Source organism: Molothrus ater, chromosome 21, assembly GCF_012460135.2.
Source record: "Molothrus ater isolate BHLD 08-10-18 breed brown headed cowbird chromosome 21, BPBGC_Mater_1.1, whole genome shotgun sequence".
NCBI classification, from domain to species: Eukaryota; Metazoa; Chordata; class Aves; order Passeriformes; family Icteridae; genus Molothrus; species Molothrus ater.
This window is the reverse complement of record NC_050498.2, coordinates 8,294,971-8,313,347: the sequence shown is the minus strand read 5'-3', so window position 1 is coordinate 8,313,347 and position 18,377 is coordinate 8,294,971. Positions and strand designations below refer to the sequence as shown.

The 18,377-nt window shown below is 50.7% G+C and overlaps 1 protein-coding gene across 1 annotated transcript in view; it reads right to left on the bottom strand.

The window, feature by feature from the left end:
* NXN (nucleoredoxin) overlaps nucleotides 1-18,377 on the bottom strand; it is a 47,362-nt gene that overhangs the window by 2,835 nt on the left and 26,150 nt on the right. Inside the window, exons 2-7 of the mRNA XM_036395288.1 lie at nucleotides 11,184-11,301; nucleotides 9,693-9,826; nucleotides 9,253-9,353; nucleotides 8,670-8,776; nucleotides 3,007-3,186; nucleotides 424-548 (exon numbers count right to left, since the gene is read on the bottom strand). Of these exons, the coding sequence (XP_036251181.1) occupies nucleotides 424-548; nucleotides 3,007-3,186; nucleotides 8,670-8,776; nucleotides 9,253-9,353; nucleotides 9,693-9,826; nucleotides 11,184-11,301 (765 nt within the window). The remainder of the gene's footprint in view (nucleotides 1-423; nucleotides 549-3,006; nucleotides 3,187-8,669; nucleotides 8,777-9,252; nucleotides 9,354-9,692; nucleotides 9,827-11,183; nucleotides 11,302-18,377) is intronic.

Genomic DNA, 18,377 nt, shown 5'->3' with positions numbered 1-18,377 from the left:
CTCAAATACCATCCCAGCCAAGAAAAACATGGTCAGCTCAGGGAAACAGCCAAAATTTCACTAGCTGGGCCAGGGCTGAAACTCAAACCCTGCTCCTCTTCCCTTGCCCAGCCACTTTCCTGCCTGCACAGCCTAAGGGTTGAGCAGGCAGCAGCCTCAGCATGGCAGCTCCACTCTGCCTGTCCCTCTCCCACCTTCAGCTTTTCCATCTCTGAGCAAACCCTTTGCTAGAAGTAATATCCAGCAAGGAGAGCACAGACTGAGCCAGGCCTCAAGTCTGGCTTTGCTCTGTGCTGCCTGACAGCTGCAGTAGCTCCGTGCCTCAGTTTACTCCCTGAACAACAACAACAGCAGCAGCAGTACCCAACTCAGCTCAGCCCCTGTACCCAGCAGGACACAGCCCTGTGCTCTCCTCTCACTTACCTCACCCGCCACAAAGAAGAGCAACGGTGCCTCCTCCTCTTTGGCTTTGTACTTGGCTATGATTTTTTCAGCTATGGGCTGAATCAGTTGTTTCGCCGCCTCCGACTCCCCATCATCCTCTGAATCTGCAGGGCACGGGGTGGTGGAGACAAAACAAAAAGAGGCAGGGCAAAAAAAGGAGGTTAGGATCAAAGGATGCAAACGGGCCAGGAGCTGGCAGCTCTGTCCCACGGCACCACCAGGCAGGAAGCCGGAGCCCGGACGCGCCGCACGGACTTCAAAGGCACAGAGCTCTGGAGGAATCAGGGAAATGCTCTACAGGGAAACACCGAGCTGAAGAGCAACTCCTGCTCCCCAAATACTCCACTGCTCACTCCCTGGTGCTGTTGGTGATGTGCAGGGACAAACAGGCACAAAAAAGCTGCTTTGTGGTTTGAGTGTGTTTTGAAGACCAAACAAAGGCGCTGATCTGAGGCTGCTGCCACCCCTGCCCGCCACCCACCGTCCCTCTGCCTCAGGATGGCTGAGCTGCAGCTTTACTGCTCCAGTCTCAGCGCTCTGAAGGCAGCTTTGATTTGACAGAGGTAGGGCAGAAAGAGATGGCAGCATCAATCAAATGCCAGCCACCACTGAAGTTCAAATAGTGAGCTGGAAAGAGGAGAGTCTGCGTCCTTGGGAAGCGTGGAGATGAAAAGATTCCAATCTGGAGACAACTTTTAGGCATTAAAGGAAGAAGGCAGAAGAGAGCCCCTTGTCTCCACTCGTGGTCCCTGATGTAACCACCACAACAGGTCCAGCCCCAGCTGGGACAAGCCATGCCCATGCAGGGAAAACTCTCTGCCCTTGCTTCACACATCCCTGTCCTCCTCTCCAAGCAAAGCAGGAGATTCCAGAGATGCTGCATGCTGGATTTCAGGGTCTGTCCTGCATGCAGGGCAGTGATAAATACACTGGCTAGGGGGTGTCTGCAAGGATTGCTCTTCCTACAAACATCAGCTGCTGGCAGTGCTCCAGGCAGCCCAGCACACTCTGGCTAACCCAGCCCTAACCCCTCTGGGGAAGGAGGTGCATCAGTCAGCATTTATTCAGCACCAGCACTTGCTAAGCCTGCCCTCTCCTGGGGGTGCTGCTGCCTGTGCAGTGCAGGCACTGGTCTGCTGGGGGGTCTCCCAGCAGGACAAAGCTGGCCAGGAGCCCCCATTCTCAGTGCCTGCCTTGCTGCAGCACCAGCTGCATCTCTGCCCCAGCACATCACTGGTGGGTTTCATCAAGACCATCCACCCCCAAAAGCACCGAGCAAGAGCTCCAGCTGTTCCCCTGATGAGCCGTTTGCAGCAAGGTGATAGAAAAACTTTGCTCAGAGCAAGATAAAAATAACTCTTTGCAGAGGCCTGCAGAGCCAGCCCCAATCCATCAGGCTTGGCGTGGCCAGCCGGCCCTTCCCGCGTGAGGAGAGGATTTTTGGCTCTGTGCTCACATCCCCTGCTGGGCTCTGCTGAATAAATAACCAGGGTCAAAAGGAAATCTGAAAGGGAAGAAGGAAAGGAGCGAGGGCCATGTTATCAGAGCTGCAGAGGAGTGTGTGCTGCTCACAAATGGCACACGAGGAAGCGGGACACGAGTCCTGCCCTGGGCCGGGCACAGCACAGCAAGGCAAGGGGGGCTGAAGAAGCACACCCCCAAACTCCACACAGCACACAGGGAACAGCTGCACCCCCCACGGACTCAGGACACCTCAATTCCCTGCCTGGGATGCTGTGTGCACCCCAGTGCTGCCCACCCAGGGCTCAGCCTGCAGCACAGCTCATCCCAGCCATGCCCTTTCCTGAGTTTTTGTGTCCATTGCTGGAAGCAATGAAGCAATGAAGAATGAGCCATCTGTAGCTCTAGGCCTGTTTCTAACTGCAGGGAAGCTTCATGTGTGGGTTAGCAGTGAAAGGACAAGAACTTCGGGGGAAAACTTGCCCTGTCCTGCAGCCAGGGGAATTGGGGGAATCAAGGACCAGCAGAGCACGAAAGGCTGCTCTGACTGTCACTGTTCAGGGCTCAAGCCCTGAGCTGTGGTTTCAAGCACAGATCTCTAATCCCTTGCACACACACTTCCTCTGACTCCTCTGTAACATCACGTGTGCCTCAAGTCCCTGCTCCAGAAAGGCTTTTCCCATCTCCACCACCACCAGCTGTGACAGTGTATTTCTCACACTCCCAACAGCTCATCAGCATTCCTATCCACAGCCACCACCACACCTTTGTTATGACAGCTCCTCTGTGCTGCCAATCGCTGCTCCAGCACATCCCAGGGGGGTGTGTGGGAGCTGCAGGAAGCCCCGTGGGCACAGCAGGCTCTGGCAAACCCCTGTGAGCTGCTGTGGTACAGGAAAGGGGCTAAGGGGCTTCCACAGGCCTTTCTGTGAGCACACAGGGATGGAAAATGGAAATGGAAGTGATATCCCCTCCAGGGACCTTGTCATTACCAGAGGCAGGTCCCCAGCCCCGTGGCCAGCTCTAGCCAAGCTGTCAGGTCACCCAGCCCCCTTCCCCAGCACAGGCTCTGCTGTCAGAGCAGGGATGCTCCATCCATACCTACAAAGAGAACGAGGCAGGGGCCCTCATTCAGCTGCACGGCGTTGGAGTCTGTCAGCTCCAGCACGGGCTTGGGGTGCCAGGGGAACTCGTGGCACTCGACGTCGTTCAGCACCTCCACCCGGCCCTGCCGCGTGATCACCTCTCCCTTGGCGTCCAGCACAATCAGAGTGGGGATGCCTGCAGTGGGAAAAAACAGCCAAAGCATGAATGGTCAGCCACAGGGTGTGGGGAGAAAGGTTTTTCCTATGGGCTCTGGCTCTGGCAGGAGGCCAGCGAGCCTCCTGCCCCCGTGCAGCTCACACAGTGGGGATCTATCGCCGGCCGGGGGCTGTGTACAAATCACAAATGGGACGGGGCTGCTGTGGAACTGCCTTGAGCTGTTTGATTTTCAGCATCAGTCTCGTTACATGGTTATGACAATGGGAAGATGCCAGCAGCTCCCATCCCAGGTAGCAGACAAAGAACTTAATGTTACAACTCACTTTATAAGTTTTTTGACCAATCACACAAAGCAAAAGCACAGTGACAGTAGTTCTATCCAATCACCATAAGCACAGGTACCTTTGGTTAAACAATGCTTGCTTATTTCGAATACAATACCTGCTTGTAAGCCTTAAAACACGATGCACAGAGCTCCATTACTGAGCTTTAAACTTCCTAATATCTCTCTAGATAAACTTTTCTGTAGCTTAGAGAGTTATTCTAGACAAGCGTTAATACACAGACCATTGTTCTATTTGTCCTTGCTTTTCTAGTTTTTAAATAATTTTTCTGCTGACCTATCTCATGGCTGCTGCTTAGCTCTGATCACAGTTCTGCTGTCTCTGAGGCCTGCCTTTTGCAGCTTTCCCAAAACCCTCTGATTTTGTGGATTCCCACAGGGATCAAGCTCCCTGGATCCTGTTTCCGTCCCAGCAGAGCACTGTGAGTGAGGAGACAGGGCAGGAAGCTGACAGACAGCTCTGGCATTGCCTGCCTCTCCCTGCCCAGCTGCTGTCTGGTGCCATGGGTGCAAATCCCACTGTACCACCCAGGGACCCTCCCTCTTGCACCACCATCCCAGTGCCTAGATGTGGCTGCCTCTGGAAGAGCCCAATTCCCAGGAACTCACTCCCAAGGCCTGCAGACAGCAGTGGCCAGGATGCAGGGTGTGTTCCTTCCCCGAAGAACACCATGTATTATTGCCCCCACAGCCCTCCAGCACTCTGCACTAATGGCCCAGCCATTTCCACAGCACATCCTCTGGAGACTAACAGAGCTGTACAGGAATGTTCAGGTCTACAGGATCCTGGCAGGATGTGGCTCAGGGAATATCCAGTGATGGTCTGGCCCTTGGGGAAAAGCAGCATTTTAACCTGAGCTATGAGGCTGAAAAGTTTAGACATAAAGGAGAAGCTTTGTACAGGAGGTGAACAGAGTTGCAGCAGAGACAGAGCACAGATCACAATCAAATGTCAGTGCAGTGGGGCAGGTTGGACACCAGCTGGTGACCATCCCATCTGATAAAGCACCGGCTTTCCGGCCACAAAACAGCCACGGGTGGGTCAGCAGGAGCGGCTCACACTGGTGACTTCATCTGGAAAGCACACCATTCCTCTGTCATCAGGGAGACAAAGAAACATCCCAGCAGGAAGGAAGAGGGGACAGTGGGATTGGGCCCCAAGGGACCAATGAAGTGACCAGCGTTAGTGCCAAGTGCTGCTGTCACTGCTCATCACCTGGGCTTTGCTCTGCTCCCTCTGCAGCATCTCCTTCACCCAGCAACATCCCTGGCAAGCTCAAACTCCTGCCCTTCATCCCAAGGTTCATTTTAAAGCTCATTCCTCAGAAATTCCCTGCAGAACCCTTCCCTGAGCAGAGGGCACACAGCGTTGTGTGCCCCTGCCAGGCTGCTGGCACTGAGCACTCCCGTGTTTGTCCAACAGTGGGTTACTCACAAGCCCTCTGAATCGGAGGCGTTTCTCTAGGAAATACTCGGCCATCTGTGTGTCCCAGCCTGCCTGCAGGTCCAGGCAGCGGCCGCATTCCCGGCATTCCAGCCCAGCGCATTCCTGCCTGAGCCGGGGCTGGTGCTAAGCAGCAGTGCAGGAACCCGCCCAATGGCTGAGCTTGCAGATCCTTAGGGTACGCCAAGAAAACCATTTTGTATCACAAAAAGGCTTATTCATTACCTGCTGGTAATTCAGTGTAGCCCCAGGGCAGGGATGGGTTAAACAGACTGGAAGAATTGGGAAATCTCACGCTGGCCCTGCCCTTAGAGGCACAAAGTGCTACTGACACCAGGAGAAGCACTCGGAGCTCAGCAGCACGCAGGATTCGGATCTTGGTCCTTTTAGGATTGCCAACCCCACCCCAAACGCCTGCCTTCCATCCATTATACATGAGGGACAGGCTTCCAGGTCATCAGTCAGCCTGAGCAGCACTCCCAGGCAGAGCTTTCAAACAAGCTTTGCTGATCTGGGAAAATTAAGGGCTCAATTTAGACACAGATCGCTGTGATTCTGCAGCTATCAAGGATTTCATCCACTACTCAAAGCATTCCTTTAGACTTCACCTAATTTGCATATGCAGATTATTCCCCCCCCCCCCATATCAGCCATTGAACCTCCAACTGCAAATACAAAACTGAATCAGAAAACTGAATATTTTTTAAGATACTTCACATCCTCATCTTCTCAGGTGACCTTTGTGACTACCCCCCTAAAAGACACACCCTGTTTCCAGGGGACACAGACCTGCAGGACTAGGGAAACCTTTTTTCATGTTATTCACACCTGCTAACCCAAATAATTCCCCCTCCCCACTTGTCCCAGCCACTATTTGTTATTTTAGTGCCTTTTGGGGGATTTGGTAATTGCCTTAAGTCATAACACCAGAATTTACTTATCAAGAAGAATCAGCGATCAGACACTGCAATGAATATTGTATAAGCTTGGATGAGAATTAGCATAGACAGCCTTGGTTGGATTTTATGCACTAGAAAATGGATTTGGCTCCCACGGGGGCAGCATTTTATGAAAACACAGGGGCCAAATGGTTTGTTACCGAACCTGGCAAGGCATTTACATATTTATATATAAAACCCCAGACCCGATATTGAAATCTCATCTGCATGAAGTCTGTTGGGTGAGCAATCACAATCTAAGTGAAACAAACCCCACACCAACCACAGCACAGGTGGTGCATTTTACTGCTGGTTTTTCACTTTTTCAGAAGAAAGCTTCAGAAATCTCCTGTAGCAGTGATTTCCAGGCTGTGAGGGTGACCAGTGGGTGTCTGGAGCTAAAGCATGGGGAAGGAGAAAAACAGTTTTTGGAAGGCATTGCAAGTCCCAAAGAGACACCACAGAGTGCAGGGGGAATATTGGGGAACTCGTGAGATACACAACAACCAGGGGTGATTCCTATCACAGCACCAAATTTATCACTGCTCCCCATTCCACTGGAAGGAGAGCTAAGGCCAGGGGATTTCACCCAAGGCAGGACTGGGAGCTGCCTGCACAAAGGGGAATTATTTCTAAGCAGCCACAACACAAGCCATGACTCCTTCTCAGAACAGCACTGCACCCAGAAGCAATTTACTAGAGAGTGCACATGAGTTATGAATAGAGGCATTCAAAGTAAACTCAAATAAAGGCCTATAACTCAACTTGCATTTTATACTGAGTTTTTAAAAGTTGTAGGGGCCAACACGGGACTAAAACAACAAGAGATTTGACTCTCTTGCTGCTTTCCACCACTCAGGAACTTAAAGCAGACAGGGAAGATAAACTCTTGTGTTGTTTCAGTACCTAGCCTTCCAAAAAACAGAGGGAAACCTCCTCATGTTGTGCTTTCAACCCAATCACCAGGATGGTAACCTGGACACTCTCACTGATCATAGGTGCAGCTCCTTTCAGAGAGGCAACATCAGAACCATGAGTGTGGGAAATGCAGATGTGGCTACACAGAGCTAATTTTTCATGTAGGTGGAATAACCACGTGTGGTGACGAGCAGAGCCCACGACACCCAGCTCTGTTTGCAGGAAGGTTTGGTCCCAGCTGGTGTGAAAAGCCTGGCTGCAAACAGGCAGGCAGCCCCAAATCTGCATGGAGCTGAGATTCAGGGATGACATGGGAGCTCCCTGGGCAGAGGAGGGGACTGGGGTGCAGGGGAATATTTACATAGTACAGCCAATATTTGCATTTTCAGGTCGGCACACAACAAAGAGAGATACCTTTAAGAAGGCTGGAGTTGGAGGGAAAGCTGTTGTAACCGTTTCCCTGGCTACAGCATACCTGGTGCTCAAGTATCCATGTCTGGACACCTTATTTACAGAAAGTCCCAGTGAAACTGGCAGCAGTCCTGCAGCGCTGGGCTGAAAGCAGCACTGGAGAGGGTTGTGAGTGGGCTGGGAAAAGACAGATGAATTTGGAAAGCTCTTGCCTCATGGGAAGGTCATTAAGCAGTGAACTGATGGCTATTTAAAGCAGGCTGAGGGTTATTCTTGGGCTAAGGTCAGGGGACAGGGCTGAGTGGCAGCACCTGAGCTCACACGAGAAGGGGAGTTTGGAGAGGACTCCAAGCAGGGATTATTTCTCCTGTCACTCTTCCCAAGCCCTCAGCCTCCTTTGGCAAAACTCCTCCTTCCCTGCAGATCACATGAATGTCTGCCAGCCTGCACCCACCTGGACAACACAAAGCTGAGTCAGGGGAGGTTTAGGTTGGATATCAGGAAAAAAATGTTCTCATCCAGAGGGCGGTTGAGAACTGAAGGAGGCTCCCCAGGGAAGTGCTCACAGCACCAAACCTGTCTGAGTTCAAGAAGCATTGGGACAAAGCTCTCAGGCACAGGGTTGGGTTGTTGGGTGTCCTACATAGGGCCAGGAGCTGGATCTATGATCCTGATGGGTCCCTTCCAACTCAGCATATTCTGGTTCTATGACATCACACAGAAACAGATGAGGAACAGCCACATTGCAGCAAGACCCTTTAACCACAGGGAGAAACTATTTGTACACACATGAGATCTCCTCACCAGCCAGTCACCTGGCACACCTCTGTGCTGCCGTTTGTCCCCCGCAGGAACAAGGTGCCAGCCCCCAGGAAGGCTGCTGTGAGCTTTTATCATCTTTGAGACTCTTTGAAGCCACCCAGACACACAGAGTCTCTCCCTGCCCCTGTGAGCAGCCGGGGCTGCTGGAATTCTGGCACTGGCATGTACAGTAAAAGCAAAGCCATGGTTTACATCAAACACTCTCTCCTTTGTAATTCATGTCACTAACATAAACCAGATGCCATCTTCCTCAGCCCCTGCACAGAATGATGGCCTGCTTTTGCATTACATAAACCAGCAAGAAAATGAAATTTAAACCTTCAAGAAATAGCAAAAAATAAATAAATCAGTAATTAGACAAAAAACATCCAAGCCAAAAAAACAGCTTCCAAGTTTCCAGGAAGAATTAGGTTGTTTATGGAAGTCCTGTTTCAACTAACAGCCTGCCTGGCAGGTGGTAGGAATGTGAGTTTGTGGAGAGCAGAAACATGAAGCTGCTCTGCCTGGGGCACTGTGCTTTGCTTTGTTGTTTTCTTGGTTTAGTTAAACAAGAGGAGACATTACAAATGCTCAAGAAAAAGGAGGGGGGAGAAGGAGATCTGTGCCTCAGTGTGGCCTTTCCTACCTTGGATGCCGTAGAGTCGGTTCAGGCGTGACCGTCTGGCCTCGTCCGCGTAGGGCACGGCCACCCAGGGCATCTCGCTGAAGTACTGCTTGAAGGAGTCCTCTGACCTGTGCCAGGGGAACAGGGCATGCCATGCTCAGCCCTCCACTTGCCAGGCTCCTTCCTCATTAAAAACCTGCCTTGCAAAGCCTCTTATCCCTCCCACCAAAACCCATCAGTTGGGAGAGAGTCAGACCAAATTTAAAGCTCCCAGCTCCTCATGAAGAAGTCCACGGTGTATTTTACCCCAGTAAAATATTAAGAAATCCATGGTGTATTTTACCCCAGTAAAATATTAAGAAGTCCACAGTGTATTTTTCCCCAGTAAAATATTTCAAATTCTCCAGGGCATCTGAATGTCAACCCATGGTGACAGCAGCAGCTCAAGCATCCTTCAGACCCCAGAGGCACAAAGTGAAGTACAGACCTGCTCTTGCTGACCCCATTGTGCAACTCCCCACTGGGCAGAGGGAAAGGACTCAGGCAGATTTCTGATGCCAGAGCCAACCTGCTCTGCCTGCACAGGGTGTCAGGGCTGCCTCACCTGTCTGCACTAACGAAGAGGATCTCAAACTTCTGGCCTGCCTCCTTGATTTTCCTGTAGGACTCCACCAGCACCCTCGTGAGGCTCCGGCACGGCGGGCACTGCAAGACACAAGCATGAAGGAGGACATTGTCTCCTCCTCTGGACCAGCCCCACACCCAGCAGGGCCAGGTGACCCAGTGACCATGACTGCTGTGACCTCATCTTTGAACGTGCCTGGGGTTTATGGTCTGTCAGTAACCAACAAAACCTCTTCCATTTTTAAAATCTGACCACTCTTCCCTTACAGGGCCAGCTGAGGATAACAGGCCACTGCAATGCTGATGATCAAAGCATCCTAAATTCTTCTTAAATTCTTAAATTCTTCAGCACCAGCCAGCCTGGGGTCTTGACTCTCCCTGAGCCCAGTCCAAGTGCTCTGCCCAGCACCTCCTACTCACCCAGTGTGCAGAGAAATAGACCCCGACGTGAGAGCCCTCCAAGGCACTGCTGTCCAGTGTCTGCCCATTGTTCCTTAGCAGAGGCCCAGCAACAACTTCACTGAAGGGTTTTGGCCCCCAGGGGAACTCCAGACCTGGGGAGGGGTTGGGATAGGGGTGGAAAGAAGACACAAGATGGTAACGTGTGCATGCAGCTTTTACAGACTCAGAAGGTTCCACTAGAAAAAACATCCCATCTTGAGGATACAGGGGATCCTGTCTGAGGAACCCTGCTGGGGTTTATTCCCATCCAAGGGGGATGCAGAACACCTCAGCTGTCAGGCACCACCACAGCCCTGCCCTGAGGCAGCCAAGCTCTGCACTGCATCCAGGGTCACCTCTTTCTCTCACCCAAGTCACAGCACCTTCAGCTTGACAAAGCCTGCTCTGGTTTTGTGCCTGATGAGGCATCTTGCCCTTATCAACAGTGTTTATTTTAGCAAGAGAGGGCAAGGTGGTACGTGCTCAGGAATGCAGTCAGAATGTGTCCCTTATGCTGACAATAACCATATATTTTTACACATATCCATACATGTCTTTATTTACAAACCTTAGCTATATATATGTAAAAGATGGTGTGTTTATATCCATATATCTCTATATATATCTCTCACTAACCCTCTGCACCCCAAACAAGCTGTGTGTGTACACAAAAACATGCTCTGAATCATCTGCTGCCAGCTCCCAGAGCAATCAATCCATGTGCTCAGCCAGAGAGGAGGAAACATCACAGATGGCTCAGGCCACAACATGTTCCTGCTGCACAGCTCCTGCCACTGAATTAAAGACTCTGTCAGGATTTACTGCACCAAGAAACAATCAGCCAGTAATAAAAGAAATGGATGGACAACTACAGCACATGACTGATGGATCTGCAGGGTCTGTGAGTAAGGGCACATTTGGGTGGGGTTTTTTTCACAATTTGGCTCATTTGGGTTTTTTTCCAAATTGGAGGAAGATGGATTTAACACCAACTCCCAGCACAGCAAACCTCAACAAGGGAGAATAGTAACATTTTTCTGTTTAATTTCTAAATAATGGGAAATGCATTAACCTGAGTGTAATGTCAGTGATAAAAGTCCCACTCAGTATTCTGGAAGGATTCTGCTCCCAAGGTATGGAAGGTCTGGGCCCTCATTCTGTCTGTCCATGTGCCTCCATTAGGGAAAAATCCAAACTTCATGTTTCAGTTAGCCTAACCTTTTCCTCATTAGCACTCCAGACAAAAATCCTAGAGGGAAATTCTTTGTTCTTTTCAGTAAGCAAAACCAAAACACAAGATCTGGCAGGAATTATGCAGAAAATTTTATGCCGAAAATAGCACAGTGCTTTGAATAGTTAATTATGACAATAGTTCTTTGTTCCTTCCCCCCCAGGCCATTCAGAATGAACTGAGATGAAAGGGCAGCTGTGTGTCCATGTTTCTGTGGCACAGGGGACTGCAGGTCTTACCTTCAGGGTCATCTCTGATGACCAGGAGGCCGTTCCTGCAAACCACCTTCCCAGAGGAGGCATCGATAAATATTAGGGAAGGAATGTTGGAGACTCTGTACTTGTTCCACAGCTTCAGCTGCAAAAGAGATTGGAAAGGGAGATAAGGAAGGTAAACTTGGCTGCATGAAGAGGAAGATTTTGGAGCATTAGCATCTTTCAGAGCAGAGGTCAAAGGTGAGCAAAGAAACAGAGCTGGTGCTTCAGGGATGAGTGTGTAGGAATGTGAGGAAGAGCTGCTGGGCCAGGGCCCAGAGAGACCCTCACCATCACCACCATGCCCTCAGGACCTCAGGGGAGACCCCTGTGTGTCTCCCACCTTCTGTGAGCTTGCCTGTGAGCAGAGGCAAAGCTTCTCCTCCTTCTGCTTTTACCTCTTTGCAAGTAAAATGGGGATAATACTTGCCATGCTTTGAGCTCTTTGTTTAGAAGACATGGTAAGCACAAATACTTTTAATGCCACAGCTCTGAAGCAATTTGTAATGCTTCCCTGGCTGTTTCCTCCCCTCCCATTTCCATGTTCATTAAACAAACCAGCAACCCCTGCCAAGACACAGCCAGGCTGAGCACAAGGCCAAAACATAAAAAAATTATTTTTCTGTAACTGGGGCTTCCCGGGTTTGTTCCCAGGAGCTGATTAAGGGCTTTGACATCAGCCTGGGGGCCCAGCTCATCCATCCTGCACTGCCAGCTTTGCAGGCTGATGGCCACATTTTGGGCATCCCAGTCTGGATGGGCCTGTCTGCTGGTCACTGCAGCGAGCTCAGCCCTGCACAGCATCAGGACAGAGCCCTCTGGGTGTCACACACCCCTGGGCTCACGTTCCCCAGGATATGCTTCTGGCACAGGATCATTTAGAGCTTAATTCATGCACAGAAGCTGGCTGGGATGAGGAGGAACAGGACCAGCAGCTGCTGGCACAGCCCAGCCTGCAGGTGTGGGCTGGCAGAGCTGCTCTCCCCACCGTGCATGGAGGAGCTGCTGCCATCACCTCATTCTCCTTACATTTCTCCAAGCATTTCAACCCAAACAGCCCAGTGGTGAATTATCAAACTCTCAAACAAAAGCCAAACCATAACCAAGAGCCAAATGTGGAAGGAAACTAATCTCCACTTTCCCCTAACATCAAGCTTTGCTCTGCAAAGCCCCTCAGGCTCTGTGTGTTTACAACGTGCTCCAGTTTGGAGAATAAAACGCAGGCACTGGAGCAGCACAGAGGGGCCCACCAGTGCCAGCCAGTACAAGAGCCAGAGAAACCATCATGTGCTGCTGCTTCCAGCACTATCTCACAGAGAAACTGCACCCACGTGTTCCCAGAGGAAGAACTCTGCAGATGGCTGTCCCTGATTTGCAAAGAGAGGCAATCCCATGTCCCGAGATGGGAATGATCTGGGGACGTAGAGAGAGGCAAGGTTTTGTGTCCTACTCCCCAGCTTTCCATTTCCAACAGACATATTAATGGATTCACAAACCAAATGGCCTTGGGTATGAAAAGAACAAAGAAACCTTACTCAGTGCAAACCAGCCCCCTCACAAAGACTGTGTTCAAACCACAGAAGGTAAAATCCACTTCTGTGCGAAGTTTAAAGGGTGGGGGAAAGCTCTTTATAAGGATCACAGGCATTTAACAGGGTGCTGCAAACAATAAGGAAATTACAACTAGCAATCGGATCGTTCTCTTTAAATAGTTGCTTACATTACACTTCATTTTGCCAAGTCCTTTGTATACAGAAGCAGCTCCCCCGGGGCATCACGGTGGGTCCTGGCAGTTTTGCTTGGCTGGGGAAGCAGCAGGGTCTGCACTTTGGAGCCAAGAGGCTGCATGGACTTGCTGTGCTCAGAGAGATGGGGCTAGAACACCCCAGACAAGGGGATAACAGCAAACCAAACCTGCTCAAAGCACTGCAGCAAGCGTGGCACGGCTGGCTCCAGGCAGTCTATGAGGTCCAGCACATGTGGCAATTCTTGCCAAAGGTTGGTCCTGGGTGTTCTCAGGATGTGTAAAACCACTGGACACAAACTGCAGGCACTGCTCTTGGCTTCCCAGACATGGATGGCACAGGCAGTCTGCAATCCAGACACTCTGTCCCCAAGAAATCAGGAGTTGCCACTTCTCACTCATCAGCAAGGGTCCAAAGGAAAATGCCTCAAGCAAGCATCAAGCCAGGTGTGCGTCAAAAGGGTCAAAAAGCATCAAAAGAGGTCAATGTGACATCTCTTGCTGCTGGGGGAGCACGTCCATCACTGAGCTCTGAGACTTGAACCTGAAGAACATCATGTCAGGCTCAGTCACACCTTGGGTGAGTGAGAAAAACAATTCAAATGGAAAGGTTTTTAAAAGCTCCCAGACACAGCCCACCAGCCAGGGAACACCAAACCAAGTTTCAGAGCTTCACACAGGCTGAGCAGCACAGCACTTCCTATTTTGAACAGATTTGCTGCCTGTGTTATCACTGAAATGCATCACACAACACCAATGAACAAACACAACAACTGCACATAAAGCAACTGGAACTGGGCTGGCATTTGAAGCCTTCTATAAAAGCCTTGAATTGGAAGTTAGTGGTCTCGCTGCACTAACCATATTAATTCCATCCAGGAATGTGCTGTTTAAAGTGGGAGCAGTTTGGTTTGATGAGTCCCCTGTGCGCCAGGAAAGCTGATGGGGAATGAGAAACGCACGCGCCGCAGGAGGAGCGCCAGGATCTACCACAATTCCCACCACCCTGGCCCTCATCAGCCAGATTCCAGCCTTTCCAGAGCCTGTCAGACATTTGGGAAGGAAGCCTGATGGCTCATTTTACTGCAGGTCTGACCTGAAAGAGCAGAACCTTGATAGGAAATGGGCTGGTTCCTTTCAGCCAAGCTGAAGACAGCTCCCGATGGGATTCCCACGCTGTGCCATTATTTTGCACCTAAACTACAGCTCCCAGCAAGGGCATCTGATCCCCACCTAAAACCACTGGGATGACCCAACCTGTCTTGTGGCAAACCATTGTGCTAGTTAGCTTTTCTCAGGGTAAAATGTCAAGGATTTGCACATGTGAAGGTTCTGCAAAGGGACAAGCTCAGTTTACACCCACCCACTGGTTGTGGTCCATGCAGAAAGGGAAATCCAGGAGAAAAAAGGCATCTCTGGTATGGGTACCTGCACAACCACACAGCTCACAAAGGATTCTGTGTCAGGCTGGGTGTGGGATGCAGAAAGCAAATTATAACTTGCTGTGAGACTGCAGGCTGATGGGATGATAGCTCAGGCAGGAGGGCAGAGTGCTGCCTCAGCAACTCTGAAAAGCTGTTTTTCCTGCCGTGAAGAGGATGACATGGAAATAACATACTCCACACACTCTAAGGATTTGATCATCCATTTAAAGAGGGGATCTCTGCTCTGCTTCCCAACAGCTGTTGCAAATCTGTGGGATCAAGCCAAAGCTAACACAGATGTGGAAATAATCTACGGACTATTCAGCCTGAAAGCAGCTGATCCTCTTGCAGTGCTCTTCACTCCTGGTTCAGGCCTGTTCCAGTCACTGCTCACCCCAGGACACCCACTGGAGAAGAAGTGAGGAAATACAGCCCCTCACAAGACTCTGTGCAGGCTGAGCAGCCTTACAGAAACTTCCCTGGCTCCTGTGCAGATGGTTTAGTGCAGCGGTCCAGTGGAAAAACCGGAGTCACCAGATTCCTCTGGTAACTTTATCCCTGCACAAAAGTATCACCACGACATCCTGGAAACCACAAACCCTGGGGGCTCCCTCCATGACTCCATCCACAGCCAGCTGGGAGAGGCTTTCAGAGATCACTCATGATCTGAGGGCTGATCCCAGACATTGATCCCCAGACAGACCATGCAGCAGCACAAGGCTGCTCTCCCCACCAGTACCGGCTCCATTATTCCCCTCATCCTGAAGACTGGGAATTCCTGGCTGAGAGGCTGAGGAGACATTTGCAGACAGCCACAGTAATTTTTCCAGATAAAGGTGTCAGACAAGAGGTCTCCCCAGCAGCCGTGGCTGTTTCTGCACAGGGCTGGCACCCGGCCGGGGAGGATGAAATCCCCTCCTGCTCTGCTCCTTCTGCTGGGGAAGGGATCCCCCACTTCCAACAGCTGCCAGGTGCTATTTTTGGTTGTGCTGATTGATTTATCAGTCCTGCTCGCATTCACTGGCTCACATAAATCCTGAGCTGCAGCAGTGAATGCTGGCAGAGATAAAGCACAACTGCCTACAGCGCACTGAGCCCTGGCTGCTGGGAAAGTGGTGCTCCCACCCTCCTTGGGGGCTGCATTTCTCTGCTGCTGTGTGAAACTGGACCATAAAAGCTCTCACACTTCCCTCTTCCATTGCATATGGAGCTGACTCTGCCCAAGGATGCAGAGGGCAGACATGGTCTCTACCCATCTTGCAACCCACACTTCCACCCTGACCAGTGACAGAAGACAAAGGCAGTTAAAGTACTCAAAGGCAGCAATAAATTAACATATTCCTGCTGTGGATGGCTGCTGCTTTATAGTAGCACAAATGTAAAGCCACTTTTCTAAAAATTCACTCTTAGATGCAATGGAGAATTTATTCTGGTGAGGCATTGGAAAGATCCCACCTTCCAACAGCCCCATGAGTGACCATGTGAGAGCACAGAGGGGTTTCCATTACAGCAGAGGCTCAGCTCTTGCTGGTCTCTCACTCAAGAGCCCCAGGCTGAAACATGAAGCCTGTCTGAGGAACACACAAGCAGCCCACAGGTGGAAAAATGCCCTTGGTCCAGGGCTGCAGGGACCAGCAGAGCTCAATGTCCAGCTCTGCCACCCAGAGCAGCTCCAGGCTGAGATATCCATGGCCATTCCCAGTGCTCCAGCGCTGCGGGAACCCCTCTGTCCTCACTCACCGACAGTGCTAAACTGCAGCTTTTACATCGTGCCTTAAAGGGTTTACAAGCACCAGGGGCCACCCAGGCTCTGCAGACAACAGGCTGCTCCTCTCCCTGTCGATTTAAATCTACTTCACGCCTGTCCTTACGACTCAAGCTCAGCTTGGACAAAAGCTGCTCTTCCAGCCCTCCCTCGCTGCTCCTTTTCCTTCGTGCATCAGGGAAGCCCCTGAGCAGAAGGAGAACACGGTGAGGGAACAACACACAGCCAAGCAGTGGGGGGAGACCAGATGGTGCACGCCAAGGTCTGACCCCGTGACACAGAGGAGACCGAGCGAGGCTTGGGATAAATTAATGTCCATTGTGCTGTTGCTCCTCTCCGAAAGTAAATCAAAATCTAATTACAAAATACAATGGTGACAGAGATGTCTGCTCCAGGAACGTTAATGAGCTGAGGAGGGAGGATTTGGCATTGTAATAAACGAGATTGATGTGAACAGCTGAGACAGACAGCACAGAGCACCAGGGCTGTGGGTCCACACAGACCCCATTGCTCCCCTCCCTGTGCACACTGCCTGCAGTGGCTGAAAGCCCAGCTAAACCCAACCAGGGTCCCCTGGCACTCAGCCTGGCAGCACCTGCTGGGGACATTCCAGCAATATGACTCGGTGCAAGAAAAAACCTAAAGGAAATCAACCCAAAAGTTCTGCTTGTGACTTCCATCCTCTCCTTGCTGCGGCTCCATGGTGGGAGATGGGCACAGCACAGTCCAGCTTGTGGCTGCCCACATCGCCCCACAGCTGCTGGGGGGACAGGGGACACCCTGGGCTTTTGTTCCTCCTGACCAGGGAGCACAGTAGCAGCAGGTTTGGAGGTGAAGCAAAAGGAAATCCTCTCTGTGGGTTTCTGGCACAGCCAGAGAGCTGCTCTTTGTTCCCTGAGGAGCTCCACAGCCAAAACCTGCGATGAGGGACCTGGGCCAGCCCAGCCTCATGTCCTGGCGTTTCCTCCCATCCTCTTCCCTCACCACCCTGTTCCCCAGAGCTGGCTGCTGCTCTTTGCAATTTCCCAGGCCGTGCCATCCCAGGGACAGAGAGCTGAGGGTTTTGTTTGAGGGCAAGGCAGCAAGGCTGGCTCTGAGCACAAGCTGCCTGCTCTGCCCCTGACACACACCCAGGCTGACAGGCTGGATCCTCCGCAGCCCACAGCTGATAGGAAAACATTTAATTTGAGCAGAGCTGAAGAGCAGTTAACATGATGTATGGAGAGCAAAGCCCCAGGGCCCTCAGCAGACACGGGAGCTGGCCTGGTTGTTTTACATTGCAGGTTTCAAAGAGGTGCTGGGATGGCAGCTTGATTTGATCTCAGGATCAGGAGGAAGCAGCATTTGACTAAACATACAGATAACAACACAGGCAGGAAATCAAGCTGGGAGGATGCCACCAGACAGGCTGGTCTATCAACACTATGAGGATGCTTTTCATAAATATATTTTTTTCAAGTGTTCCTCAAATTGTATTCAACAGCCCAAAGAATGCAGAATTTAAGGATGCAGCATTGCACCCAGGACTAGGAAATACACCTCCGTGTATATCCAATAAATGGGGTTTTTTCCTCCATGTGCACACCATGCTTTACCTCTTAAAAGGGGGCTTGCACATGAGCAAGGTATTTAATAAACATTTTTCTTTCTGCAAAAACACAAAAAGCAGTGAGGGCAGTGGGAGTTAAAATGTATGTGGGAAAAATTTAAGACACATGTAGAAGTATATCATCCATGGCCCCTATAAATTACTCCCCCAAATGACTAACACTGAGTAAGAAATGGCTATGTAAACACAGAGGCAATAAGAAAAAAGAATAATTTCTGTCTATGGGAAAGGGATATTTTTCCATCTGTTTATAGGAAAGGCGAGGGGTGGGGTGGGAGTCTGGGATGTTGAATTGGAGTTCAGGGCCTCCCTTGGTCCCATGTCTCATCTGTCAGTGGAAGTGGGACAGTTGCCAGAACATGGGTTTCCTACCCACTGCCTTTGCTGCTACTGTTCACTTGAGGGCTGGCAGTAATCTCAAGGTCAAACACCTTGCAATCCCGGATCATTAAGAAACAAACACTTCTGAAAAGCCTTGAGTTAAAACAGAGTTCCCACCAAACACAAAAGCCTTTTAAATCAGCAGGGAAATCGGGATTTGGTTTTTTGTTTTGTTTTGTTTAATGCACACAATGAGGTATTAGTGAGGTTTCTGCTTTGTTTTCAGTGGTTAATCTGAGAGGGAACCTTACACAAT